Consider the following 26,960-nt stretch of genomic DNA (forward strand, 5'->3'; position numbering starts at 1 on the left):
CTCTCTACTATGTCGGAAAGTAGTTCCGGCTCAACACATTATGATATTCTTGGGTCATATGGCCACAGCAATTCATGTCCAAAATATTCGACTGCACATATGACGCCTTCAGTGGGGTCTGAAATCTCAATGGAACCAATTGACACAGCAAATGTCTCACAAGGTACGAGTTACAGTTTCCATGAAAAAAGACATCTTAAAAGAAGGAAGCCCATTCCAACATCCCCCTCATCAGTTAATCATCACTACGGATGCATCGACAAAGGGATAGGGTGTTCATCTCTTGCATCTAGAAACACAAGGACTATGGTCAGAAACCGAACAGAGTCTCCAAATAAATTTGTTGGCACTCAGAGCAATAAGGAACTCTCTAATAGCATTCCAGTCATGGATACAAGGAAAGTCAGTAATGATTCATACAGACAATCAAGTGGCAATGTTTTATATAAACAAGTAAGGGGGATCCGGTTGCTTGACTCTTTGCAAAGAAGTGGTTCAAATATGGGAGTGGGCAGAACACAACAAGATCTTCCTACAGGCATCCTACCTTCCAGGACTTGCAAACACAAGAACGGACAAACTCAGCAGAGTTTTCCACCCACACAAACTGTCACTAAAACGGAAGCAGACGATCTTTGTAAACTGGGGTACTCCAGAGATAGACCTCTTTGCATCAGAAGAGAATCAGAAGGTAGAGAAATTTTGCTCTCTTCTTCCCAGTATACACAGGATGTCGCAGGATGCTTTCCTGATTCCGGGGGGGAGGGGCCTTCTATACACCTTTCCTCCCATACCACTAATCTCACGCACAGTCCAGAAATGTATTGTGGACAGAGCAAATCTAATCCTAATAGCTCCCGCATCGCTGAGACAACCATGGTATACTTATCTTCTTCATCTTTCAATCAACCCTCCATTACCACTGCCCAAGGACCCATTTCTCCTTTCACAAGTCAGAGGGAGTCATATTCACCCCATGCAGTCCTCCCTTCACTTGATGGCGTGGAGATTGAACGGCAAATGTTGAGCTCACTGAATCTCTCACCAAACGTAATGGACGATCTCATTGCATCACGGAAACCTTCCACCAGAAGAAATTATGCTTTCAAATGGAAACGGTACTCCAAATGGTGCGCCCTTAAGGGACTTGACTCCCCCCCCCCCCTTTCTGTCCTCCAAAATCGCTATTGACTTATCTCCACAATTTATCCCTTTCAGGGCTAGCAGTTACATCCATAAGATGTCACCTTAGTGCTATTGCGGCTTATCATGTCATGGATAATGGCTGCTCCATCTCTTCCCATCCTTTGATTTCCAAATTCATGAAGGGCTTGCTTAGTCTACACCCGCCCTTTAAAAAAACCAGTAGTTCCATGGAATATTAATCTAGTCCTCGAAGCGATGATGAATCCACCATTTGAACCCATGTCATCTTCTATGCTAAAATTCTTAACCTGGAAAGTTGTTTTCCCAGTGGCCATCACTTCTGCAAGAAGAATAAGTGAACTAGAAGCACTGGTAATAAATTTTCCATATCTTGAATTTCACCATGGTAAGGTGGTATTACGAACTCACCCTTCCTTTCTACCAAAGGTAGTATCTGCTTTTCACTTAAATGAGACAATTTCCTTACCGTTTTTTTTGCCTGAAACCACATTCTGATGATCGACCAAAACTTCTTCATACCTTGGATTGTAAAAGAGCTTTAGCCTATTACAAAAACAAGACTGACTCAATCAGACATTCCTCTCAATTATTTGTCTCCTCCAACCCAAACAATCCAGGTCAGGCGGTATCAAAGCAAACACTTTCTAACTGGCTTACCGCCTGTATCCAATACTGTTATTCTAAAAAGGCGATACCTCTGGCCAGTCCAGTTAAGTCTCATCAGATTAGAGCGACTGCAGCTTCCATTGCACATATCCAGGGTGTGCCAATCCAAGACATTTGCAGAACAGCAACCTGGTCGTCCATTCATACATTTACGTCTCACTACTGCCTGGATCAGCAATCTGCATCAGATTCCTCATTGGGATCTGCAATTCTAGAAAATGTTTCAAAGCCTTAATGGCTGTCCACCTTCCATAGGTTGCAATAAAAAAAAACCTTACATTACAATATATCTGCAACATATGAGCTTGGGACTCCCAGCATGCATGGCTAAATGCCCTGCTTATCGACAGGAAAAAAGCAAGTTTGCTTACTGCAAACGGTGTTTTCTGTGGATAGCAGGGAATTTAGCCATGCATTCCCTCCCACCTCCCTGGACAGCCATCCATCCTGGCAACGCCTACACCAGCACTTAACTTGGAAAACAAACTGAAGGGAAGCTCTGGGAGTGCGGGAACCCGAGGTCATGCGCACTTCAAAGCTCTTCGAGCTAAGAGTAAGCTCCCCCTTCGTGACATCACGGATGACGTCACCCAGCATGCATGGCTAAATTCCCTGCTATCTACAGAAAACAGTTTACGGTAAGCAAATTTGCATTTTTTTCTCAGCACATAATTAAGCTCTGGAATTCATTGCCAGAGGATGTGGTGAAAGCTATTAGTGTAGCTGCATTTAAAAAAAGGTTTGGATAAGATCTTGGAGAAAAAGTCTATTAATTATTAAGGTAGAGTTGCAGAAATTCACTGCTTATTCTTGGGATAAGCAGCATGGAATCTATTTACCCCTTGGGATCCTGCCAGGTACTTGTCACCTGGCTTAGCCACTGTTGGAAACAGGTTACTGGGCTTGATGGACCCTTGGTCCGACTCGGTATTGCAAGTCTTATGTTCTTAAATCCTCAATCAAATAAATATCACTGAGAGCAGAGGTACTTAAATACAAGGTAGACAAATTTGTGTTCACTTCCCTAATCTTTTAAGAAAGTAGAGAATTGAACAGAAAAAATATATATATACTGAGTATGCTCCTTTGGAAGAAAAGGTGTCCAAGGTCAAACTCTGTTCCAGTGCTGCATGCTGTGCAAACTGCTGAAAGTTGCCTTATAGTTCTGCTTGTTTCTCTCAGCTCGATTATAACTTAACTGTTCTTCTCTTCCAGGCTTCTACTGCCCTTCATGCAGTCCTATGCTAGGTCTGGAGGATTCTCCATTACTGGAAAAATTAAAACTGCGCTGATTGAAAATGCAATCTATTATGGCACATATTTGCTGATATTTGGAGCATTTTTGATCTATGTAGCTGTGAACCCTAATTTTCATCTGGAATGGTATGTATGGAACTCTTCTGCTGCTATCTTTGCCATTTTGTTAGTAGAGAAAACAAGAAACATGATGGCAGAAAAAAACTGTATGGCCCTCTAGTCTGCAATGGCACATACATAAAGAAACTGGACAGATATTTGACACTTTTGCCTATGCACATAAAGATCTGTAATTTAAACTGTCATGTGATTATTTATCAGCAGTAAAAGCATTGGCTCACAAGTGACAGAATAGTTCACCACATTAAGTATCTGGTGTCTTTTTAAAGCAGCACAGTTAGATTTTAAGACTAATTTGTGTTCCTAGAATTTGGCAGAAATTTGTGTGCTGCCTGATATAAAACTGATTGCGTCTTAAATTTTGAGCAGTAAGTTAATGGTGTGTATCAAAGTAAAAACAATGTTGTTTTCATTAAATTGTTTGTTCCTATGACTCAATTTATGTTAATGCATTATTTGCATGATAATGGTAGGAGGAAATAATTTGATATATTCTAAATATAAAAGCCATTCTGATTGTTAAACCAAAGATGATAAATCCTAAATAGGATGCTTTCTTGCTGGATTTTTTTCATTATGAAACTTCCATTTAGCTAGTAAGTCCATTTTAGGCTCTAAATCACATTTTGTAATCGTTTAAACTTATTTAACTTTAGCAAAATATAACATAGCCATAAAACACATTGACATGGTTTGTATAATACAGTCAAAGCTCCCCCCCATCCCCCTTTTTTTTTTCTCTTTACATTCGCTGTCCTGTCTGCATACACTGGCAGCACAAGTAGCCTTACTGGCCCTGAGGACTGAAGGGTAGTCTCCTATGAGACTTGCCCTTGGCACGGCCCTTTTGGCTAGCAAGGGTAGCCATCTTCCATTTTTCCCTAGGTTTGAGCACGTTACCTCCACAATGTGTCCAAGCTCTATTGGCCCTATTGTATAGGAGACCTGAATATGCTGCAGCACGTATCATTGAATCTTGAGCTGCAAGACTAACCCAATACATTGCTTTTTCGAGGTTTACGATATTTGTTAGTGAGAGAGACTCTGGCGAGTTATAGTAGTTCTATTGCTCATGGATAAAGCTGAACTCTGTAGGTTATAACATGATCCAAGGAAAGGTAAGCAGAATGCAAAGATGACATAGTACTTGATCTTTGGAAAACAATCAATTTCCTTCTTCAGAAGAATAAATCACGTTGTCTTCAAAACTCACATACTACATCATCTTTGAATTATTTTCGCATTGATCACAATCTACAAAGAATTTAAGTCACAGCATCAAAATAAAGTTTCAGAGTAAGGATTAACCTTGCTGCCGGATCTTCATGCCCTTCCAACAGGTGACCTCAGAACGAGTTGAGGCTGGCAGTATGCAAAATTTGAAGGTTTCATTACCCACTTAATACATTTTAAAGTAAGCCATAGCCTTAACTTTTTGAATTGTCTGACTTAGGTTTATCATTTCAATAATGGCCACAAAATCATGATTGGTTTTAATTCACATTTTTATATTTATGCATGAGACTTTCCTTATTTTGAGGCAAGAGCACACATTCTAGGTCTGTGAAAATGCCCATAGCTGCGTATTGCACCATGAACCTGTGTTTAATCTTTCTGCTTTAGGAGTCAGCTTCAGACAATTGGCATTGCTGCTGCCAATACCTGGGGTCTCTTCCTTCTAGTGTTGTTGCTGGGGTATGGATTGGTGGAAATTCCTCGTTCTTATTGGTATGGATCCAGAAGGGGTTATCTCCTCATGAAGACTTATTTCAAGGCTGCCAAACTAATGACCGAGAAAGCAGATGCTGAAGAAAACTTGGAGGATATGATGGAGGTGAAATTCACTTTATATAAGATCTGGCCGGATGGGATGGTAAAATGCAGTAATATAATAGAATGATCAGTCATGAATATGGCACTCACTATAGTTGTTCTATGTCACTAGTTTTGACAGTGTGGTATTTATTTATCTGTAACTAAAAAAAAAAAAAATCAGTCCTTATTCTTCTTAATAGAGCTGACTTATCAGGATAAAGATAGGGAATACATTGATGTAGTTTAGGGAAGTCAAATCTTCTAACAGGTCTGGTTTTCAGGATATCCTAATGGATATTCATCAGATATATGTGCATGTAGTTGGTCTAAGTACCCAATTCACTAATTTATTTCCATTTTATATTTCACCTTTTCCTGGGAAAGGCACAAAGCAGATTACAAAGAAAGATGTGCCCTGTGTACTTACCTTATTGTCAAGTATCCTCCCTGTACTATGAGATCAGTGTACATTGTGTGTTTCTAGCTATCCAGATTTGCAACGTTTACTTCACATGCTTAGTGCCTCATTCCCTGTACGTACCAGGATCAGTCCAGGACACCTGGGTTGTGACTCCGCACCAGTAGATGGAGACAGATTAAAACTTGTGGGCGGAGCCATATATAAGCCCCTGTGCCAGTCACAGCCCCTCAGTCTTACTCTGTCTCCAGTAGATGGTGCAGGTCCAGTCACAGCCCTGCCTGACCTGATTCTGGTGTTGGTGTTAGTCAGGTTTGAATTTTTTGGGCTAGGCTTTTTTGTTAGGCATAGCTGTTTATATACCAAATTGGGGTTTTTTTCTTTTAATCCCTTAGTCTCGGGTGCCCTGCCTCCCAGGGGAGTTGAGAGGTCCTGAGGGGACTACCCTCCCCCGGTTGAGGCCGCTGCCAGGGTTGAGGACCCGGCTGAGCTAGTGGCAGCGTCAGGGGTGACACCAGGGAGCCTGGTTCACTCACCCCTGCAGGAATAAGGGCTTTTCAGTACCAGGGACAGCGTTTTTGTTTGTAAAAAAAAAAAAAAGTTTTTACTTTTGTTTTTGCGGCTCTCTGTTACCTGGCGTCGCCGCTCCGTTTTTGTCGGTGGGGGGGCGTCATTGGCAGGGGGGAGGTCGCCGAATTGCGCTATTTGTTTATTTTTAATTTTTTAATTTTTGTGGTAATTTTTTCGCCGCGGCCCCGTTTTCTCCCGCGTTTTCGCCGGCATGCCGCGTGCTGCACAGTGCAGGGCCTGCGGCTCGGCGCGCGCGCGTCTTTCAAGGGACAGCCTTTGTTCAGCTTGCGTCCCGGGTGATGAGGGACCCTCGGCAGCGCCGCGGGGGGCTCGTTCCCGGGTCGCGCGTTCGCCGTCGCGCGGTGGTAGCTCCGCTGACAGGCCTCAGGATCTTTTCCCGGTTAGTGCGGGAGTGGCGGCCATCTTGGCCACCGGCCGGGAAATTTCGCGGGAAACGGTGGGGGCCTCTTCCTTTCCTCCTGCGCTTTCCCCACAGCGTGTCGCGGCGGGGGAGGTTCCCTCGGAGGGGCTTCGGTCCCGGGAGGCTTCCGAGAGTGATTCTTCGGATTCTGGTGATTTTTCTGAGGATTTTGCGCTGTTGCTGCGCAAAGTTCTCAAATACAAGCGCAGCAAGCGCATCCGGGGGAATGGCTCACGTGCGGCCGACCACGGGTCCCCTCCACGGAAAAAGAAGTCTAGGAAGGGCGCGGAGATCGCCCACGGTGCGTCCCGGGGGAAGCGGCCTCCCAGGGGGGTGCCGCAGGAATCGGATCCCGAGGATTCCCCTGAGGATGATACGGAGTCCGCCGAGGAGCCCCTGACGGGGGCCGGGAAGGCAGCAGTGGATGGTACTGCACAGCCCATTGCAGAGAAAGCTGCACAGGCTGCAGAAGGGGATGACCCCAAGGTGGTACGGCTATTCCGCAGAGAGGAACTGGCACCTCTCATCCCGGCCATTCTCCATGAATTGGGAATTGAAGCTCCTCCGGTGGTGGTCCGCCAGGAGGCGAATATGGATCCTGTTCTTCTCGGCCTCACAGGACCGGCGGTTGCCTTCCCTTTTCATTTCTCGTCCACCGATATCCTTTTCAAGGAATGGGATACTCCGGAGTTAGGTTTGAAAGTCAGCAAGGCCATGGATAAACTCTATCCTTTACCGGAGGAGGCGCTGGAGCTCCTCCGACTTCCAAAAGTGGATTCGGCGGTGTCCGCTGTCACGAAGAGGTCTACCATCCCTGTCACGGGAGCGACGGCCCTCCGGGATATTCAAGACCGAAAGTTGGAGGTACAGCTCAAAAAGATTTTTGAGGTTTCCGCCTTGGGAGTTCGAGCTGCCATTTGCACGAACTTCGCTATGCGAGCTAGTCTGCGCTGGGCCCAGGTACTGCAGGCGAATGCAGATCTCTCTCCGGAGGAGGCTTCCCAAGCAGATAGGTTGGAAGCAGCTATCGCATATGGGGCCGATGCGCTCCATGATCTTCTACGCACTTCAGCTAGATCCATGGTGGCAGCGGTATTGGCACGCCGCCTCCTTTGGCTGCGCAACTGGGCGGCGGATGGTTTGTCCAAGGCTCACCTCGGGGCATTGCCCTTCAAAGGGAAATTGCTGTTTGGTAAGGAATTAGATGACTTGATGGTTTCCCTGGGTGAGAACCGAGCGTTTAGGCTGCCAGAGGATAGGACCCGGTCGCGCTCTTCGTTTTCTGGCAGAGCCCGTTTCCGGGGTCCCCGGAAGTCCAGGCCGCAAAGATCCACCGGACCTTCGTACAGGCCGGCCTCTTCTCGAAACACTCACTGGCAGCACTCCTTTCGGGGCAAACGCTTTGGCAGGCAAGGAGGAGCCCCGTCGGGTACGGGTTCCAAACCTTCGCAATGAAGTTCGGCCGGCCCATTCCTCGTCGCGCCCTCAGCACGCTGTCCCAAACGTGGGGGCGCGTCTATCCTTATTTCTCGAGGTATGGGCTAGCATGACGTCGGATCAGTGGGTCCTCGACGTGATAAGACACGGTTACGAGTTAGATTTTGCTCGCATCCCAGCGGACAAGTTCCTGGTCTCGCCTTGCAAGGATCCCAAGAAGAAGGCGGCAGTGCTAGACACCATCCGAAGACTAGAAAGCTTGGGGGCCATCTCTCCAGTTCCGGCCGATCAGTACGGCAAGGGCCGGTACTCCATTTACTTCATAGTTCCCAAGAAGGACGGCACTTTCCGACCCATACTGGATCTGAAAGGAGTCAACAGATGTCTTCGGGTCCCTCACTTCAAGATGGAAACCATTCGTTCGGTGATCGCGTCAGTGCGGCCAGGCGAATTCCTTGCGTCACTAGATCTCACAGAAGCATACCTTCATGTGGGCATCCAGCCAGCCTTCCAGCGGTTTCTGCGGTTTTGCATTCTGGGCAGACACTTCCAGTTCCGGGCTCTTCCGTTCGGCCTGGCGACAGCGCCTCGGACATTCACGAAAGTGATGGTGGTAGTGGCGGCGCACTTACGTCGGGAAGGCCTACTGGTTCACCCTTACCTCGACGACTGGCTGATTCGGGCGAAGTCAGAGAGCCTGTGTCGGCAAGCGGTATCCAGGGTGCTACAATTCTTGCAGTCCCTCGGCTGGGTGGTCAACTACAACAAGAGTCATCTGGAACCCACTCAGTCCTTGGAGTACCTTGGAGCCGTTTTCGACACAAAAAGGGCAGAGTGATTCTCTCTCAGGATCGGATATGCAAACTACAGTCTCAGGTACGGCGACTTTTGTCTCAACACCGTCCGCGAGTCTGCGATTACCTGACAGTTCTCGGATCTATGGCCTCAACGCTGGCGTTAGTCCCTTGGGCGTTCGCTCACCTGCGGCCACTGCAGTCTTCATTGTTGTCCCGCTGGAAACCGATCTCAGAGGAATATTATCTTCCACTGCCTCTCGAGAATCAGGTGCGCTCCAGCCTGGGCTGGTGGCTGGATTCCAAACATCTCTCCTGTGGAGTATCTCTTCTTCTTCCCAACTGGACAGTGGTGACCACGGATGCCAGTCTTTCCGGTTGGGGTGCAGTTTGCCAAGAGAAATCGGTTCAGGGTCTATGGTCAGAAGATCAGACCCGGTGGTCTATCAACCGCCTAGAGTTCAGGGCGGTCCGTTTGGCATTGCAAGCTTTTCTACCCCTTGTACGAGGAAAGGCAATCCGAGTATTGTCGGACAACACGACCACCGTGGCTTACATCAATCGCCAGGGAGGGACGAAAAGTCCTCAAGTAGCGGAGGAAGCATGTTCCTTGATGGCCTGGGCAGAGCGGCATCTCAGCGATCTCGCTGCGTCTCACATAGCAGGAGCCGACAATGTCCAGGCGGACTTCCTCAACCGACACCACCTGGATCCCGGAGAGTGGGAGCTAGCGGAAGAAGCGTTTCTTCTCATTTGCAGGACTTGGGGAACGCCCCACATGGATCTCATGGCCACGTGGAACAACGCAAAGGCTCCGAGATTTTTCAGTCGACGCCGAGAAAGAGGAGCAGAAGGGGTCGACGCGTTAGCACTTCCCTGGCCGGCGGAGGTGCTACTGTATGTGTTTCCCACCATGGCCCATGATCGGCAAGATACTGCGGCGCATAGAATTGCACCCGTCCAACGTGATCATGGTGGCGCCGGAGTGGCCGCGCCGTCCGTGGTTTGCGGACCTGGTCCAGTTGTCGGTAGCGGCACCCCTTCGTCTACAGGGGTTTCCGGGGCTCCTTCGTCAGGGTCCCGTCTGTTTGGAGGATGCGGATCACTACTGTCTCGAGGCATGGCTTTTGAGAGGTATCGGTTGAAGCAAAAAGGTTACTCGGACGCGGTAGTTGCTACGTTGCTGAGATCCAGAAAACAATCCACGTCTCTGGCTTATGTTCGAGTCTGGGTAGTCTTTGAGGAGTGGTGCGTGGAGCGGGGTCTTAGTCCCACTTCCGCTGCTATTCCCGATATTTTGGCTTTTCTCCAGGCTGGGCTGGCCAAAGGCTTAGCGTGCAGTTCCCTACGGGTCCAAGTCGCGGCGCTTGGTTGTTTGCGTGGTAAGATTCGGGGAGTCTCCCTGGCTCTCCACCCGGATATCTCCCGTTTCCTTCGGGGGGCGAAACACCTCCGTCCTCCTTTGCGGCTCCCTTGTCCTTCTTGGAACCTCAACTGGGTGCTCTCGTCCTTATGCTCAGCTCCTTTTGAGCCTCTGAAGCATTCTACGATCAAAGATCTCACGTTAAAGACTGTATTCCTGGTAGCCATTGCTTCGGCTCGCCGGATTTCTGAGTTGCAAGCTCTATCCTGCAGAGAGCCCTTTTTGCGCTTTTCCGATTCAGGGGTTTCCTTGCGGACCGTTCCCTCTTTCTTGCCTAAGGTTGTATCGGCTTTTCATTTGAATCAATCGATTGAACTTCCCGCTTTCGCGGTTGGTGATTCTTCCAACCCGAAGTTGAGGGATTTGAGAGAACTAGATGTGCGAAGGTCTCTTCTTCGCTATCTAGACGTCACAAATTCTTTTCGTTTAACAGATCATCTGTTTGTGTTGACGTCGGGTCCGAAGAAAGGTTCTGCGGCGTCCCGAACAACGATCGCCCGTTGGCTCAAGGAGGCCATTGGTTCCGCGTACATTCTGTGCGGTAAAACACCGCCAGTGGGTCTTCGAGCTCATTCGACAAGATCTCATGCGGCGTCCTGGGCGGAATCTTCTCAGGTTTCGCCTCAAGAGATTTGCAGGGCGGCTACCTGGAAATCGTTGCATACCTTCATTAAACATTACCGATTGGATGTTCAAGCTACTGATGCTGGGGGATTTGGAGAGAGGGTACTCCGAGCGGGACTCTCTGCTTCCCACTCTCGATAACTTAGCTCTGGTACATCCCAGGTGTCCTGGACTGATCCTGGTACGTACAGGGAAAGGAAAATTAGTTTCTTACCTGATAATTTTCGTTCCTGTAGTACCAAGGATCAGTCCAGGATCCCGCCCGCAGTGTGGCGCTATAGTAATGGAGAGTCCGCTCATTGTTGTTTTTTAATACGCTGACCCCTTCTTTTGTTCGCTCTCCCGGTTGGAGAGTCTGTTTTCCTGTAGGGGTGTTGGAGTTATTTTACTTAGTAAGTTTCTATGGTTAGCTATGTTGGCTTTTGGATTTTTCTACTTTGACATTACGTATGACTGAGGGGCTGTGACTGGCACAGGGGCTTATATATGGCTCCGCCCACAAGTTTTAATCTGTCTCCATCTACTGGTGCGGAGTCACAACCCAGGTGTCCTGGACTGATCCTTGGTACTACAGGAACGAAAATTATCAGGTAAGAAACTAATTTTCCTTTTTGTTGCCATCTTCCTTGGAGAAAGTGCTTGTTCTAGAAATATATAGGGGATTTGACACATGAATTATTTTGGGGGATTGTACTGATGTTTGTAACTGGGACCTTGGGAAAATTCATGAAAAAATGTATCCAAAGCTAGGCTTAAAATACTGAAAATTGTGGAAAACAAATGAAAACCCACAAAAAATTGTAGCATTAAATTTTTAAAATATTTCCTTCATGCTCATTCACTCTCTACTTCTGATGCCTAGAAAGGGAATCCTTTGGCACCACTCAATTTCTCTCCTCCAGTGACCCAGAAAATGGATTTCCTTGTCCCATGCTAACTCTCATCATTTCTCTGATTGCAAGAGCAGGACCAGATTTAAAACTTAGGTTCCCATAGGTACTGGCCCCAGGAATCATCAGGGGTTACAGGGAGACATCTCCCCACTCCTTGCAACCAAAATCAGAGGGGAAAGAGGCAAGTTCCTCCTACTTGCTCCCTTCAGTGATTTCTCGGTGGGGAGAGGGGGTGTCCTCTCTGTGCGCCCAGAAATCATTGGAGAGTGCAGGGAGAAGTTCTTTGCCCACCTCAAAATCATCAGAGAGGGAGGAGGGAAGTATTTCACACCCCCCCCCCCCCCACACACACACACCTTAGAAATCATTGGAGATTTACAGCTGAGACTCCGGCACACATTTTTAGTAACACAAGGAGGATACATAACACTCACCCCCCACTAAGAAATAAGGTTTTCTTTCTCTGGTCGTTTGAAAACAAAATAATTTGTCTTGCTCTGTTTTGAATAAGTGCTTTCTCCTCTCTAATGATTAGTGAAAGACCTACCTGGACACATTTAATGACTGGTTTAGTGTGGTATACAAATACCTTTCCCTCTCTGCACATACAGTCTTGGCAGTATAGCACAAGTGGATAGAGCATAGATGTGTGTGGATTTAATTTATTTATTTGAGCTTGGGGGCATAGATAGCATTCCCATTGGAATTATCTTGCATAACTTTGTGCACGCTGGTAGGGCTATATCAAATGTGTATTATTTTGGTATAGCAGAAAGGATTGCATTTTTTTTTTACCTCTGAATATACATTTGACTTCTTTATACCTCCAACATTCCACCCCATGTGCCTTTTAAAAGATTTTGATTATAATAATATCATACTGTACTCCAGGTCCCAGAAAAGCAATAGATACATACCAGCAGGGGCAGATTACCAAGAAGCAAATAGGCAAGTGCCTATGGCCAGCCCCACCCCAGTGGGCAGCTGCCTTGGTGTGTGTGTCACTAATTTTACATTTATCATTTCTGCTGCCGTCTAATCTGAATAAGGTGTGTGGGGGGGATGAAGGGGCTGACACATACGTAAGTGTGGTCGGGGCTAAAGAGCCGCCACTGATACCCAGATGATCGTTTCTTTTACTGAATAATAAAAGGCTGTTGTATGTTACACATTTATTCTATTCCAGTGTGGCAGTTCAAGAACTTGCCTTGCAAGGTAATAACACTTGCTGTATACATTGTTTATACTAGAATTCTGTTTTACAGGAGGTCCGTAAAGTGAGTGAATGCATTAAATACAACCATCCTTTGCGAAAATGTGTTGACACAATATTGAAAAAGGTAATTAAATGATTTCACATTCTGACTTAATAGGTTTGTTTCATGAAGTCTAGCTAAAGCAACTAGTTAAGCCTTTTTAAAACTGCAAGAGGCCACTATTTAAAATAATTTGTCTGGCTGAGTGCAGTACTTAGCTGGATAAACCATGAATTTTAAATATCCTGTCCCATTGAGCACCTAAGTTTTAACTGGGCAAACTGCTAAAATTTAGCCAGATGAAAAAAGAGGCAGGGCAAGGGTATTCCAGAGGCATGGTATAAATTTACTTGGCTAATGTTGAATATTAGTGCTAGCTAGATAACTTTATCTGGTTAACTCTCTCCTCTTAGAAAAATAGCAGGCCTAAATTTAGCTGGGAGGGAGTGTGCCAAGCTGCTGCTAATTCCCCAACCCTCCAGTGCCCTACCTTTAAAAACGAAACAAAACCCAATAAGGTATTGGCCAAATTTCAACCCCCAACAGTTGTCTGTTGGGCTGAATATTATGTGCAGAGTGTTGACAGCTCCTGGCACATTAGTATTAATTTATTCATTTCACTCATGATGAAAAGATCAATGGTTGGTCCTTTCACCAACAGCTGTCAATGAAGTGACCAGCCTCTGTTCAGAACCGAGTAACTTTTAACTGCTGAACTTCAGATAGATAACTTTAACTTCCTAACATAAGTCAGTTAAAATTACTCAGTGCTGAGCAGAGGTTGATCTTTTCACCTGGAGTGAAGTGAATAAATGTAATACTAATGTACCAGGAGTTGTCAACTCTATCATACTTGGTATTCAGCCTAATGGGCCATTTTTGAGGATTTGGCCAACACCTTTTGTTTAAGGTAGGAGATTTGGGGAAGAGGAGGATGACTTACCCAGAGAAGCTCCGCTGTCTATCCCGACCCAAGTTAGCCAGTTGATCTACCCAGGCGCCCTACTTTACACTTCTCTAGTCAAGGATATGTCCCAGCTAACATATTGCTATGTATATCACTATATAACCAATGATACAAATAAAAATGTCAGATATACACACACATACAATCTATCTAAATCTAGAAATGTGAAAGCAGAAGACGACTGTGGTCTGCCTAGACATGTAAGGAATCCATGACAATTGTATCAAATCACTTATAAAAATATTTTGATTGTTATTAGTTGAAATATCTATAGTAATGTCCACAATGTTAATGATGAGTAAATCTTAGAAATAAATCAGTTCTGTTCGTTCTTCAAATAAAGATATTTCTCAAAGTGTTTCATAGAAATCAGTTCTGCTCATTCCTCTCTCTCTCTCTCTCTCTCTGCTAACAATCCCTAGCGCCTCCTTAATGGCGCCGACGCTTAATTTTACCAGCGTCTGTTGTCAAACCTGCTGACAGCCATGAGTTCGGAAAATGGACACCGGCAAAATTGAGCGTCCATTTTCCAACGTACGGGCTGATTTTTATTTTTTTTATTTTTGGGTCCTCCGACTTAATATCGCTATGATATTAAGTCGGAGGGTGTACAGAAAAGCAGTTTTTTCTGTTTTTCTGTACACTTGCCCGGTGCAGTCTGCCCTTTGCCCTTTGGCAGGAGTTAATTTCTGAAAGTAAAATGTGCGGCTTGGCCGCACATTTTGCTTTCTGTATTGCGGATGAATACCTAATAGGCTCATAAAAATGCATTTGCATGTGATGAGTGCTATTAGTTTCGGGGGGGGGGGGGGGGGGGGGGTTGGCCGCGCATTTTCCACGTGCTATTACTACCCCTTACTGTATAAGGGGTAATTATAGCGCGTCAAAAACGCGCGTCCAAACGGGGGCTGTGTTGGCCTGTGTATTAGAATAAAAGTGTCTATTTAAAAGTATAGGCATTGTCAGTATATTGGTTATGAGGTTATCTTGTAGTAAGAGTGTTCTTTTTAGCTTTCCGATATAAATACACATGAACACTTGAGTGTTTTGTTTGTGCTGGGTTTTTTTCTCTCACTCAGAGGGGGGTGCAATTAAGCATAACAGATCATATAACTTATTTTTACTGGGACAATGAAATTAACATACTTGCTCAAAATGTTAGGATTTCTTCTATTTCTGTAAGCAAAAGAATAGCAAATACCGATCACCACTGTTACAACAGCATATAGGCATTGGGTCAGTACTAGGTTAGAGTAAAAAGAGCCACCTGTTAAATCATCATGCATTGAATGTCTTAAGATTTTGAACACTGGCAAACAAAACTTTCTGTTGATGACATGCCATATTTTTCTTCAGTGTCCTACTGAGTACCAGGAGAAAATGGGCAGAAACATGGATGATTATGAAGATTTTGATGAAAAGCAGAACAGCTATCCAAGTGAGAAAAGTCTGGTCAAGCTTCACAAGCAGGTAAGTTTTGAAGCTCCCAGCCATGATTAAGAAGTTTGGTATTTGGCATGCCAAGCTTTAAACTGTGCTCTGCAACTGGACTGCAGCAGTGTCAGGCCAGCTCTGCTCAGTCACTAGTGTGTGGTGACACACACCTGTATGGCTGAGGAGAGGGTACTTTTCTCAGTGACTAAGAGAGAATTAATGTGAGATTTACAGCTGAGACTCTAACCCGCCCTAGGGTCCAGCACATATTTTTAGTAACACAAGGAGGATACATAACACTCACCCCTAAGAAATAATGTTTTCTTTCTCTGGCCACTTGAAAATCAAAGGAATTTGTCTTGATCTGTTTTGAATAAGTGCTTTCTCCTCTCTAATGATTAGTGAAAGAAATCCACTGTTTTAAGGCAACCATTCTGCATTTTCCTAGGCCTATCTATATAAAATGATAGCACAGGTAAAATACGGAAAAAGGAATATCTGAGTCCTGTGTTAGCTTTCCAGAAAGGCAAAGATGAATTTATTTCCCTGTAGCTGATCTCTTGCTGTGATTTATATAAAATAATATAATGTACAATACGGCCAGGTCTAGGCATTTCTAATCAAGAGCCATGAAAAAATCTTTTTCCATGTCAATATCCTTTAATATCCATCAATCATATATGCATGCATTTGGTTTGACTCATTTTGCGTATGGTTTATCCTGAAAAACAAAGCAGTTTTATCTGTTTTGGACCAGAACCGCATAGCCTTCTATTAAGCAATCCAAAGTTATGGGAACCTGAACTTCCTGTTTATTAGAGATGTGAATCGTGTCCTCGATCGTCTTAACGATCGATTTCGGCTGGGAGGGGGAGGGAATCATATTGTTGCCGTTTGGGTGTGTAAACTATCGTGAAAAATCGTTAAAATCGTGAGCCGGCACACTAAACGCCCCTAAAACCCACCCCGACCCTTTAAATTAAATCCCCCACCCTCCCGAACCCCCCCAAATGCTTTAAATTACCTGGGGATCCGGCGGTGGTCTAGAACGGCGGCGGTCCGGAACGGCCCCCTCAATAGAATTGTGTTGTCTTCAGCCGGCGCCATTTTTCAAAATGGCCGCCGCAAAATGGCGGCGGCCATAGACAAAAATGATTCGACGCAGGAGGTCGTTCCGGACCCCCGCTGGACTTTTGGCAAGTCTTGTGGGGGTCAGGAGGCCCCCCCAAGCTGGCCAAAATTTTCCTGGGAGTCCAGCGGGGTTCCGGGAGCGATTTCTTGTCGCGAATCGTTTTCGTACGGAAAATGGCGCCGGCAGGAGATCGACTGCAGGAGGTCGTTCAGCGGCGGTCCGGAACCCCCACTGGAAAATTTTGGCCAGCTTGGGGGGGCCTCCTGACCCCCACAAGACTTGCAAAAGTCCAGCGGGGGTCCGGAACGACCTCCTGCGTCGAATCGTTTTTGTCTATGGCTGCCGCCATATTGCGGCGGCCATTTTGAAAAATGGCGCCGGCTGAAGACAACACGATTCTATTGAGGGGGCCGTTCTGGACCACCGCCGGATCCCCAGGTAATTTAAAGCATTGGGGGGTGGTTCGGGAGGGTGGGGGATTTAATTTAAAGGGTCGGGGGTGGGTTTTAGGGGGTTTTAGTGTGCCGGTTTTCCTGCCCTCCCCCTTCCCCCGATTTACGATTTTTTAACGATAAATCGGGGGAATTGGTATTGTATCGTGGCCCTAATGATTTTTTGACGATTTAAAATATATCGGGCGATATTTTAAATCGTCAAAAAAGATTCACATCCCTACTGTTTATACCTTTCTGTATTTTATTTCCCTGCTCATCCCCCATTTTCCTCTCTGTTCCCATCTAGTAAATGTGAAGTAACATAACAGTAATGTTTTGGATGTTTTTTTGTACAGGTCTTTTGTCTTTTCCCTTTTATCCCTGATCTGATAGAGGTCTAGAACGGGTAAATGCGAATCGGATATTTACTCTTTCGGATAATAGAAGGACTAGAGGGCACTCCATGAAGTTAAAACAAATCAGAGAATATTTTTTCATTCAACGCACAATTAAACTCTGGAATTAGTTGCCAGAGGATGTGGTTAGTGCTGTTAGTGTAGCTGGGTTTTAATGAAGTTGACTTAGAAAATGGCCACTGCTATTATTAGCATCAGTAGCGTGGGATAGACTTAGTTTTTGGGTACTTGCCAGGTTCTTGTGGCCTGATTTGGCCTCTGTTGGAAACAGGATGCTGGGCTTGATGGACCCTTGGTCTGACCCAGTATGGCATTTTCTTATGTTCTTATATTCTTAAAATCAGGTGTTCTAGCTGGCCAAGGCTGCAAGTCACTTTTCAGTATTATGCTAATGTTGGGGGGGGGGGGGGTGTTGCCCTTTCAGAGATGTTTGCATATAAGCTCTAGCAGAGAGAGGACAATCTCGTCTGTCAGAGTCTGCTGCCCTATAGCCAAGCCATACACAATTGGCCCTTTTGGAAAGACTGCTGCTGCTTACTTTGTTTTGGGTATAAGGCTGAAACATGACAAATGTTTCAGTGTAGAAGAAATTATGTATATGGATAGAAGTCTGTTATTAACCTCTTCAGTCCCAACAACATATATATTCACTGTATCTGTCTGTGCCTGTCCGCCCAACAGCAACTGTATTCATCTTTTACTATAGTTACCTAAAGCAGTGGGTATTGCTCAGGTTACACACTGTGCATGCACTTTGATTCATACCTACTTTAGAAGAACTGTGGCATTTCACTAAACATGAGGTGGTCATGTTTCTGGACAGCTGATTTCAGCCAGCACCCTCCCCCCTGACTCTCTCTGCCTTAGGTGTTTTACAGGGCTGCAGCACAGAGCTCACAAGCCCTTTGTCATGTGATCACCAGTTATGGATTTTAAAATAATGAAATCTACCTCCCTGGACAGTCCACATACTGGCAATCTGCAGTCACCAACCCTTCCGCATCCCCAAGTATCATAAGCAGTCATACCCCCACCTTCCAACACACCCATTCAGACAGCTACGTATTCTGCATGCTTCCTAGGAGCTGCAGTTCTGATCGGCGTACCTTTTGCAGGAAGCTTGAGGCTGTATTCGGGAAGTTTTGTAAGGATACCCAGAAAGTAACTGCATGAAGAAGTTGATCTATGTCACATGGGCCATGTGCTGTCTCAGTTTCCCTGCACTGGTGTTCTTCAGTAGATGGACTGTCAAAAAAATCTGCTGCTGGCAAAAATGTAAACAGGGTTTTTCTGCAGGGGTGAGGGGAAGGAGTTACCCCACCCATCAAATAAGATCAGTTATCTTCCTCCCAATTCCTGCCACCTCTGGTAATTAGCACATTGTTACCATATATTTTCCAACAGAAACTGTCACAAAGCAAACTGTGCTGGCAGGCATAGATTGTATGTCTAAGGTCACAGGAGGTTTCCAAGACACCATTAACTTATTCCCCAATTCAGTCCAGATGTTTGGGTTTATTTCCTCTACAGTACATAGATAGTGTGCCATCTGCAGTCACTCACAAAGATCCTACTTCATGGGTGAATTCATTGCTAAGTAAGAACAGGGTTCCTTCCCCTAGTCCTCTGCAGAAAAAAATCTTTTGCCAGGTTAGGGCTTTTCAACTTTGAGAAGAGACACTGAGAAAGGGATTTATAAAATCAAGAGTGGGATTGGTAAATAGGAGATGGTTATTTACCTTTTCAAACAGTACTACAATAATGGGTAGTAGATTTAAAACAAATTGGATAAAAAGTGCTTTTTTTTCATGCAGTTCATATCAAGCGGTGGAATTTGTTGCCAGAAGACATAGTCTTGGCATTTAGAATAGTTGAGTTTAAAAGGGGCTTGGACAAGTTTGTGTAAGAAAAGTTCATAAACAATTGTTAGCCAGGTAAATTTGAGGAACGTCACCACTTATCCCTGTGTGAGCAACAAGGAATGGATCCATTCTTTGGGATCCGCTGGATACTTGTGACCTGGCTTGGCCACTGTCGGAGACTAGGATGCTGGGCTTGATAGACCAGTGCCGCAGGTACTTGCATTCACAGACAAGTTGGAGCTGAACACCATGTGCAGGTATTTGAAAGTGAAATCCCTGTTTGTTGTCTTCCACTTCTGCTCCTGTCCCTTTGTGGCATGAGTAAAAGTATCCATGCTGAGAGAGAAGGAAATTTTCAACCTACAGTTTTTACCCAGGTAACTCATTAGTAACCCAGCTAAAATTGTCCCTTCCTTGACACCATTCCCTCTTGGAAGAGGAAACAAAGATGATAATGGTAATGGAATTCAAAAGGGCGTGGGATAAACACACAGGATCCTTAATGGAAAGAAGATGGAAATGAAGAAACCTGTGGTAACTCTAGGTGTAACATTTCTGAATGGGGGTAATCTGCACAGGATGGCATTTAAAAACTTCCTGGGCAGGCTAGAAGGACCATTTTGGGTCTTCATCTGCCATCATTTACTGTGTTACTATGTGGCCCAGTTTCATGGGGGGGGGGCACTTGGCCTTGACCTTGGCCTGCTCATAATGTGGACTGATCAGAAGTCGCTTTCCTTCTCATAGTCCACTTAGGCATAAATCCAATCCCATGAGAGAATGTAGGGTTTTTGGGAGCAAAAAAGTGTGTGCATTAAAAAAGAGAAGCAATATATGTAGGTGGAGTAGCCTTTCATTGCTGTGATACACTGATGAACTGCAAACACCAGGAAAGTGATAAGGACAGATATGTAGGCTATATTTCTGCATTGTTGTGTATTTTGTTATTTTATACATGGTGTGTTTTTTTTTTTTGTTATGCAGAAGTATGTTTGAGGAATATTTGGAAATAAGTGGTTTTTGTTTTGTTTGTTTTTTTAGTTGTTATGTAGTGTGAATTTGAGAGACTAGAAAATTACTTGTTATATATTACTGTTTTATATATTTTATGCTAGTTTGATATGTTATAATCTATTCTCATTGTTACTCTAAAGAGAAAAATAACATGAAAGAAACCTAGTTTGTGAGGCGCAAATAACTTAATACTTTTTGCAGAGTTCCTGTTGTGTTGTATGTAGACTGTGACTGATTTTATAGTCGGGTATAAAAATAAATTTACCAGCACAATTCCAGTTCTGGGCTGCCTAGGTTACTTTTTTCCCTGATGACAAAGTATGAATATTTGTAATGATCAGTTTTACATTTTTTCAAGTATTTTGACCTTTTAAAGAAAATCTTTGCGTTTAAATCATTTTGGTTTTGTTGCATGTGTGATTGGCGTGAATATCTAGTTCGGTCTTAAATCAATGAAACATCAGTGTGGCCCTTTTGCCTTTGCAAGTAAAAGATGCCTCTGTTATAACGAGCAGAGTAATTAATTTTCTCCCATCAGCTTTCTAACTGCTTCACATCCAGGGAGTAATCTGTGCATAGTTTATGCTCCAGTGCAGAGCTCTGCGGGGTGTGTTTATTTTTAAGACAGTCTGATAATTGAAATATAAGTGCATGCTTTTTGTTCTAGTTGTTTGCTGCTTTCTCTTTGTCCAGGTCATTTATTCAGTTCAGCGGCACCAACGCACTCAGGTACAGTGGAGGATCCTTTTAGAACAAGCGTTCTACCTGGAGGATGTGGCCAAAAACGAAAGCAGTGCAACACGGCAGTTTGTGCATACCTTTCCGCCACAGGAGCCAGAGAACAGATTTGCACGCCGTTTTTATACGCCCACTGTCGGTATGTGCTGCGGATCATGGAGCTTTTTTGTTTGCATAGTTGACTCATTAAAAGCGTTTGTTCAGCTTTCCTTTGAGCGTCCTAGATGCTCATTATCGCAATTATTTTTTTTAAACAAGCTTTACAGATTATAGTTTCATTGTAGCATGCCTTTGTAGGATTCATGCACATCAGTGATGTTCCCCCACAAACCAGCTCCGATACCCATGAGCCACCAACAGGTCTTTTTTTAGGTTAGTCCCAGTGAGTACTTGTGAGAGGTATTTGTGAGCATTTGGTCTTTGAACTAGGATGGTATGCATATTTTGGTTATTCTGAAATTTAGACCTGTTGAGAAACGCTTCTGTACAGAATAGAAAAGACTGTGTTCAGATGTGTGTGTGTGTGTATATACAGTACATAATTTCCTGTATGCAAGATGGTACAAATATGCTTTTTGAATGAGATGCAAGTTTGATAGCATATCTGATACTGTGTGTATGTTTCATGCTTGACTAAACAATACATTTTGCTACCAAAGCATAATAGTGTTAGTGATGAAGTAGTATCAGAGTATCTTTTTCAGAATTAAGATGATTTATGGTACTTGTATTGTCTTTGGTTGTTACATATGTTCATTGTGCTTTTGTGTGTTTTATGATGTATTATATGTTTTTAAATGTTTTTACTTTATAATTCGCCTAGAATAGATGTTCTGGAAACTAGGTGGAATATAGATTGCTGTAATAAATAAATATTTTAATTTGCTTATCTAATATTTACAGATTAGAATGCTGAACTGCAAATCAAGATGAAAGCAAATCTGAACCAGATTTTAAGATTTTATACCTGAGATTGGGTAACCGAGCAAATCATTTGATTCAGTTTGAGCAGTAATACTAATTGCAACACTTTCTCTGTCGACAAGCAGGCATAACTCAGTCATAGTGGATGATGTCATCCAGCAGTGCCGACATGTACCCAGTTCTCAGAGCTCAGTAAAAGTTTTACTGAGCATGCATGGGAGTTCCTATGTGCGCACATTGCCTTATAAGCCCCTCAGTCTTTTTTTTATCCGAGTTAATGCATAGATGTGTTCCCTGTCTCTTTCTTAAGATTTTGTTTTGGGCTGTTCCTTGGCCTGATTTTGCCTCCTTGCTATTGCTGCCTGGGTCTGGATCATGATACATCCAGATGTTGTAGTTGTGGTAGAATATCCCTGAGGGTGCAATAGAACTGTACCTGGAAAATGAAGGCCCTGCTGAAGGCGCTGTTGTGTAAGAGCTCAAAACTGTGGCATGAGGTAGAGCAGTGGATTTCATTTTCTCGGAGCAAGGTGTCAACAATCTCTCTGCATGAAATTGAGTGGGATTCTTCTCCCTGTCTTTCCCACAAGTCTGGGAAGGCTTCTCTCGACCCTTCTCCCATGATACTGACTCCCAGATCTGTGGCAGGTCAGATCTGTTGCACTGCAAAGAAGATTAGCGGCAGCAGCTGAGGCATGGAGGAAGGTGCCGAATATGTATGAGGGATTCTTCCAGGGTTCTTTCCTGTGGCACTAAAGAAGCCAGTGCTGTCGGCATTGTGGCTGAGCATTCTCATGAGGTCAGGGGAGGAGGAAGATTCTATGGCATTTCCTATCAGATTTTCCTCAGCATACCGCTCCTCCAGAAGATCTTTGCTACATGCTTTTGTAATGTAATGTGGAAAAGAGGATTTTGCATTCAGACGACAACCAACAAGGACTGAACTTCACAATCTGCGTAAACAAATAAGCATGGGGATAGCTTGCTTATTATGGCGGATACTACCCTAAACCAATTAAGCCTGATACATCACTTTGAATGCATATACAGCGTTGCTCTCTGCTTCAACGGCAGGGAGAAATGTGGAAAACAGGAATTACATTCAGACAACATCCAACAAGGCATTGATCTGTGCAGTTGGGGTAACTTGCTTGATGCGGTGGTTACTACCCTCAACCTTTAAGCCTTATGCTCACCTTTGATGCAACTCCAACATTACTCTCTGCATCAATGACAGGGGATGGCAGGAATTTGAAACAAACAGTTCCTAACAAGGGCCCTGAACTTGGTGGTCGGTGAAACAGCTAAGTATGGGAAAATAAGTGTGGGAGCTTGCTGGGCAGACTGAATGGGCCGATTGGTCTTTTTCTGCCGTCATTTCTATGTTTCTTTGTAGTTTTTTCTAATAAATATTTTAAGAAGAAATACAGTAGCCTGCCTCCAATATGAAGGCAGGCTACTTTTCCATGGGCCACCCTGTAGTTACATAAATTCCACAACCATATTCAAAATATCAAGGAGGAAAAACAAACAAAAAAAGTAAGATAAGCAGATATGTGTATCTCCATTCAAGTCCACTAAAACAAAACAATTTACATAGCATAATAATGCAACAGAGCAACAATGCTTTATCATCAGAAAACAGTAGCTTATGATCAAAAGAATCAATGTGTAGAGGTGAAAAGATGGATATTGTCCGTGCTGTACGTATTTGTCACGCAGAAAAAGTCAACTGGTTAGGTTATTATATTATTATTTGTTGAACTTATAGATTCAAAAAATATAAGAACCATCTTCATACTCAACATATACAAGGAAACTTAAGAATAATAATGCACTTAATTGTAATACACTAGGTCTTATTATCAAAAACTATTTGGTACTTTTTCTGAATGACCTTGGCCACATTGGAAAAAGCCTTAATCTTGAGCTGAAGAAAAGTTTAATTTCAATTACTTTAAAAATAAATAAATAAATTCTACAGCCAGGGGCAGATTGCCCTATCAGGGGATGTGGCATCCCTCGGTGGGCCGGTCGTGCTAGTCATGTGGTCTGCCGAGCACGGCTGTGACAGAGCCGCGCTCGGCAGACCATGTGTATCTCCTGGGCCGATCTTCATCGGGAATCCGGCGCGCTCTACAGCCAATCTCTTTTCAGATTCAATGGTAAAGATGCTGTTAGAGTTCAAGATTTTACAAGTGCTTCATCTGACATCTCCAATAAAGTGTTTATATCCAAGTGATCTTCAGAAATAAGAGAATTCATTCTGCCCATCTTTGGCCTCTTCCTTTTAAAAAGGAGGGAGATGATATATCCTCAAAACCAATGGAATTGCTTGCTCTAGAACATTCAATATCTCCAGTGGATACCTCTTAAACATTTTCTTCAAAGATACCGTGGGCACCTTAAGCAAATTAATAAACCAACAAGTATGTCTCCTAACAGAATTTTCAATATTCTTCAACTTAATGATAGATATTGTCCTTAACCAAGACCTCTTGTGCATTCGCTTTATTTTCAAGGTCAGATAACCAATCCTCAAGTACAACTTTGGAGCTTTCTATAGTCTGAATTCTGTTAACCAAATCCAACTTCTTCTCCACTACTAGAGCTACCTGTGATATAATGGCCTTGCCAAGCCCCCTCAATGGCTTCGAGGGTGAACTTGGCAGGTCTCATCAAAGTAAAGCTCTCCTGCCTGCCTGACCAAACTGAGGAGGCATTAGAAATACCTTTGCACCATGAAGGGGCTCCCTTCTCCAGTTCCATCCTTGTTCCTCTGATCTTGCACCCTTTCCAGACCTCTAGTGCTGTTTCTGCTGAATGCTGCAAACTCCTGTCCTCCAGCCACACTCCCTGCATTTGGAGGTGTTCGCGTCCATGTCATCAGTTAGTGACCCTTCCTGCAATGCTCTGGAGGCTTGGTCCACAGCACGATCAACTGGGGGTGTTCTCACTGCTGAACTCGACAATACACATGGACTTGGAGGAGACAAGAGCACAGCCTCCCTTCCTGAACTTATCAACAGCTCTTCTCCAAACAGTCGTGAAGCACAAGCATATGTGTCCATTGGACCCAGTCAGTGGTGGCGGCACAGGGAAGGTTGTAAGGGTAAGTTACCTGCCTTGCCTTCCTCTTCTAAACCATATTGTATGAAAATTAACATTTCCTAGTGTGTAGACAGATGGACTCAGGACCAGTGGGTTTATGCTCCCCTGCCAGCAAATGGAGAAAGAGCAAGCTGACGTCACAGTATATATAACCCTGCAGTGGCCCAGCCTGTCAGTATTCTCCGTCTCCAGCAGATAGTGGACGTGCTTCTCCCTATGGGGGATTGCTTTGAGCTTTTTGAAAGAAGAAATTTGAAATTCTAAATTCAGGAAAAGAAAGCCCCACTCTCCTGCAGTGATACCTAAAGTCCCTCCCCCAGTTGAGAATTCCTGAGGCGATTTCTGTGGTCCTTCAGAGGTGTGCTTTGGTCTGGTAGCTGGGTTTTCCGGCGTGGACTTAGCTGTTAGTTCAGCTGAAAGGCTGCGGGGTGCAGGAGACCAAGCACAGAGGTGATGGCAGATGCTCTCTCCCTCTGCAGATAGTCTCTGTACTCAGCCAGTAAGCGCTGAGCTCAGGTAAGGTTTAAAAAAAAAAAAAAAAAAAAAAAAAGGTTTTACCTGAATCGGTGATAGAGGGGTTTCAGGACTTCTTCCAGTGTCTGTTCTCGGCGCACCATGCCAACGTATGTTCCCATTGGGGTTGGGGAACTGGGCAGCCTGGCAGGATGAACGGCTTCCAGTGGGCTAGGCCCCACACTTATAATTTTTTCTTGCACACCACATGGAAGGCTGGTGGCGGTCGTTTTCGCAAGCTTGTGTGTGTTCTGCTGCTCTCTATAGGCTGTCTGTGTGCGCAGTGTGTCGGCTCTGTACATGCATTGTGCACTCAGTTTTTGGGCGCACTTTTTACGCGCACAAACATTTTATGTGCTTGGAGCAATGGTTGGGTGTGCGCCTTGCCACGCTTTCTTCTAGCCGCTTATTTTTTGGGCGTATTTCATTTTTGAGCGCGAGTCTTTCCAACGCATGTTTAGCTCAGCAATGGCACTAGTAAGCAAGAAGCCTAAGCATCTTCCTATTTGTGTTGCCTGTCATATTAGGGCTTCTCAGGCTGACCTGGTTTCTAACCCATGTCAGTGCTCAGACGCTCTGGGAGAGTTGACTCCCTCGGATTTTGCTAAGCCTGGCTTTTCCCATTCTGATGATGGGTTGGTCTCTGTTTGACTGGGGGGATGCCAGATCTTGGTTCTCCCTTGACTGGCTCCTCCACTGGTGAGGGCAGTTCTGTGGGACTAGCTCCAGTTCCTTCTGGCTTGGTCTGGACCCAGCTGCTTTTTCTTGGGTGGAATCTTTTCAAGGCTTACAAGCCTTTCTTCAGGTGCAGTCCTCTGCTCCCTCATTCTGTCAGGTCAGACCCTCAGCTGTTGGCTCTTCCCTCCACTGATGATGAGGTTGATGCTGATTCCCTGGCAGATGGGGAAAGACCTCCAGGGCTGGAACCATATCAAACCATGTTGTGGTTCTTTCATAGATGAACTGCTGGCCCTGATTTTCCAGACCTTGAAACAGCTGGGTGTTCCTGGTTCCGGATGCTATAGCAGAGCTGAGAAAGAATCCCATTTTGGTTTCCTTACGTAAAGCCTCTGTTTTTTTCCTGGTGATGGATGCCATTAAATCAGGCCCTAAACACCAATACACCTCCTATTAGGAAAACAGAACTAGCCAAGCAGCTATGGATTCCCACACAGAAATAATTGTAAAACTATACTAATAAACAGAATAAATGTTTCGAAACAGCTATGAACACCAATAAAATATTTCAAAACAGCAGACACATCACATAATATTCAATAATTAAAATGGCAGTCAATCAAGAAAAATAAACTTAAAAAGCCACCTTTACTTACCCCCTCCAGCAGCTCATGCAGGCCAGTAGCACACACCAGAAGCAGCAGTAGTGGCTGAAGCTCTGTACTCATAGTCCTCTTCCTTAGGAAACCTGGGTGTGTTTCCTAAGGAACAACCAGTTTCTCACACACTCTCACATACCGATCATCTCCCAACCAGTCTTTCGCTTACATACACACCAGTCACCTTCCCAAACAGTCTCTCTCTCTCTCAAGCACA

The 26,960-nt window shown here is 44.5% G+C and overlaps 1 protein-coding gene across 2 annotated transcripts in view; it reads left to right on the plus strand.

Moving 5' to 3' along the window:
- Window positions 1–26,960, plus strand: part of LMBRD2 (LMBR1 domain containing 2) — a 145,143-nt gene that overhangs the window by 45,667 nt on the left and 72,516 nt on the right. For both annotated transcript variants that reach the window (XR_003852881.1, XM_029578833.1), the window contains 5 exons: window positions 3,049–3,216; window positions 4,834–5,044; window positions 12,871–12,945; window positions 15,185–15,298; window positions 20,814–20,997. Coding sequence is in view for 1 of the 2 variants with exons in the window: in XM_029578833.1 (XP_029434693.1) it covers window positions 3,049–3,216; window positions 4,834–5,044; window positions 12,871–12,945; window positions 15,185–15,298; window positions 20,814–20,997 (752 nt within the window). In the remaining variant the exon portion in view is untranslated. The remainder of the gene's footprint in view (window positions 1–3,048; window positions 3,217–4,833; window positions 5,045–12,870; window positions 12,946–15,184; window positions 15,299–20,813; window positions 20,998–26,960) is intronic.

This window comes from Rhinatrema bivittatum, chromosome 1, assembly GCF_901001135.1.
Source record: "Rhinatrema bivittatum chromosome 1, aRhiBiv1.1, whole genome shotgun sequence".
Taxonomy (NCBI): Eukaryota; Metazoa; Chordata; class Amphibia; order Gymnophiona; family Rhinatrematidae; genus Rhinatrema; species Rhinatrema bivittatum.